Here is a 2568-nt window from a genome sequence, read left to right as displayed (position 1 = left end):
ATAATTTAAACTCGAAAATCTATTGCGTGGTGCGAAAAGGAAAGACAAAATCAAGCACCACTTGCACTATTCTCAACAACTCAAAGAAAGTTGAAGTCTCCCAAACTTTTACTTTTGTTTAACAATAATTTTAGTTCCTTGAACTTTGTTCTAATTGGAGTTGATTGATAATTATACTCGCTCAATTTTAAATTATTTATTGTATTTTTCTCTTATATGCTTCTTAGATAAATATAAATTATTTTTAAAAAATTACGACATATAATTCGAGACAAAAAATGATTAATAATACCAACAATATTGGTGGCTGGTAATATATGATCTATAAGTACTAACAAACGTGAAGCGCTTTTTACCTCTCTAAATTTAATCGAATTCATAGTATCATGTTTATTTTTGATATATGTGTTTTTTCTACATGAATTAAAATTTAATCGAATTTAAAATATCAAATTTAAATTTAATCTATTAATTAGATATTGAGCAAAAAAAAAAAAACCCTACTATATTAACCATAGATAATTAATTCATATTTTGACTTTAAACAAATTTCTTTGCATTAATTCGATATAACTATTTGGTGTCGTTATTATGTCTTTAAATCTTAAGATTATCAAAATATTAGATATCACAATTTAGTAAATTTAATCAAACAAATTTTATTTAACTAACATTTTAAAAAAAAATTAGTATACACTAATTCCTAATTAATACACTTCTAATCCAAACAAAACGCCGGCGTATTTCTCCGGTCCGTCATTTACAAAATACACGTCTCTCATTTTTTGAAATGCGTGCCAAGTCAATAAACTATCTGAACCGGCCTGATGACACTTTCCGACCGCCCGGTTCACCTCTAAAACCGCCGCAATCCGGTCTAAACCGCCGTAAAGTTTCTCACAAAACCTCATCAAATGCTTCACATCATAAACATTGTCACCGAAGAACACCCTGAAAATCTCCAGAAAATCATCTAACTCGCCGGGAAGTTCCCGGCGGGTGAGGATTTTTAAGAGGTATGCGAAATCGTAAGCGCTGTGGAACGTAACCCAGCTTACGGTTTCGTTGCATACAAGCCCCGACGACATCATCAGCTCGGCGAAGCGATAAGAGTCGATTCCGTTCACCTTGTTCTTCTCGAAATCGATGCCGTGACGCCGGAGTAGCTCGATTGAGTCCGGCGCGTGTCTATCACGCTCCACGTCGAAATCGGAGAAGTTGAACTGCCAGATGTATCGATTCACACCGGCGGTACCCAGATCCGGTAAGTTCCCGTCGGAGTCGGACAATGTAAGTCCTACTTGAATTATGTTCAGAACGTCGACGTTTGATTTTAACATCTTGTAATGCTCCGATGGTAACAGCGGCACATATCGCCGGCGATTTTTCCGGGATGAAACAACCTCCGGCTTAAAAATGACTCCCGGAAACTCTGTATCCATTGAGATGAATGGGTAGTGATCAATTACTCTTCGTATAAGCTCAAACTCCGATTCCAGATTATCCGACCAAACTTCCCGGATCTTAATCGGGTTTTCATCCGAATCAACAATTTCAACAGCCATAACTCAAAATTCAGCAAGATTTTCAGATGGGTCGTCGTAAAAACTTAAATAAATTATGGGTTTCCAGTGAATTCCAGATCTGAATCCAAAAAATTTTGCTTTTTTGCCTTGATGTTGAAGAGAATTGGTTGTTTTATAGAAAAAAAAGAGAAAAAGTACAAGAAAAAGAACAGAAAACAAAATAAATAAAGAAAAAGTTAATAAAAAAGATTCATTTAATGGGCCAAAGTAGAGTTTTTAATTCAGTTTTATTTTCTTTTTCTAAAAAAAGATTTGTTTTTTAGCTAAAGGAAAAAGAATTAAAGAAGGATTCTTGTTTTTCTTTTTTATGTCTAAGTTCAACGCGTCTAGATTGTTTATTTAAATCAACAAGTCGACATTATCGATATTCACATTAAAAATTTGACTCGTATTAAAAAAATTTACATTAAAAATTCAAACGTTTTTAAACAATAATAATTACATAATCATAAAAACTTGAATTTGAGACTTTATAAAAGAATATTTATTGTTCCGTACCATCATCAAGACGGCTTTATGTATGAGTTACGCTACAAATTGTTTGTTGCGTGTGATAAGTGTGTTGTTATTGGAAGTGACCAGATTCTGTTGTAAGTATGGTACAGAGTTGACATAAGGTGTGTATAGCTTGGGTACTACTAATTCTAGATTCGGGAATTGAATTCGAGATTTTTGATTAATGATAAAAAGTCAATAATTTGGGTGCTCTTGTTTGTGCTTTTTTGGTGTATGTGATCGTTTGAACATGTGATATGAAATTAAATGTATGTAAAATTGAAGTTTAATTAAAGATACTACTCACGTCGTCTAAATTATGTATAGTTTGATTTGATGTAAAATGTAATTTTTACTTTCTTAGGTATTTATATGGTTGTGATTCATTTCGTTAGGGGTAAAAGAGTAATTTTAAAGTTAAATTATTCCCGATTATAAAAAATATCATTCTTTACATAAAAGATTAAAAAAATATGAGACAATATTA

General features: G+C 32.2%; 1 protein-coding gene across 1 annotated transcript; it reads right to left on the bottom strand.

Annotated features, from left to right (window-relative positions):
- Positions 1-634: 634 nt before the first annotated feature.
- LOC101268737 (probable CCR4-associated factor 1 homolog 11) lies at positions 635-2071 on the bottom strand. Its single transcript, XM_004251037.5, has one exon. The coding sequence runs from the start codon at positions 1563-1565 to the stop codon at positions 708-710; it is 858 nt and encodes a 285-aa protein (XP_004251085.1). The 5' UTR covers positions 1566-2071; the 3' UTR covers positions 635-707.
- Between the last annotated feature and the right edge of the window lie 497 nt (positions 2072-2568).

The sequence above is a fragment of the Solanum lycopersicum genome, chromosome 11 (assembly GCF_036512215.1).
Source record: "Solanum lycopersicum chromosome 11, SLM_r2.1".
Lineage (NCBI taxonomy): Eukaryota > Viridiplantae > Streptophyta > Magnoliopsida > Solanales > Solanaceae > Solanum > Solanum lycopersicum.
Note: the sequence above shows the minus strand (reverse complement) of the source record. Positions and strands in the feature narration are given on the sequence as shown.

Bases quoted from the DNA above. Each gene is read 5' to 3' on its own strand.
- LOC101268737 (XM_004251037.5), bottom strand. From the start codon at position 1,565: ATGGCTGTTGAAATTGTTGATTCGGATGAAAACCCGATTAAGATCCGG.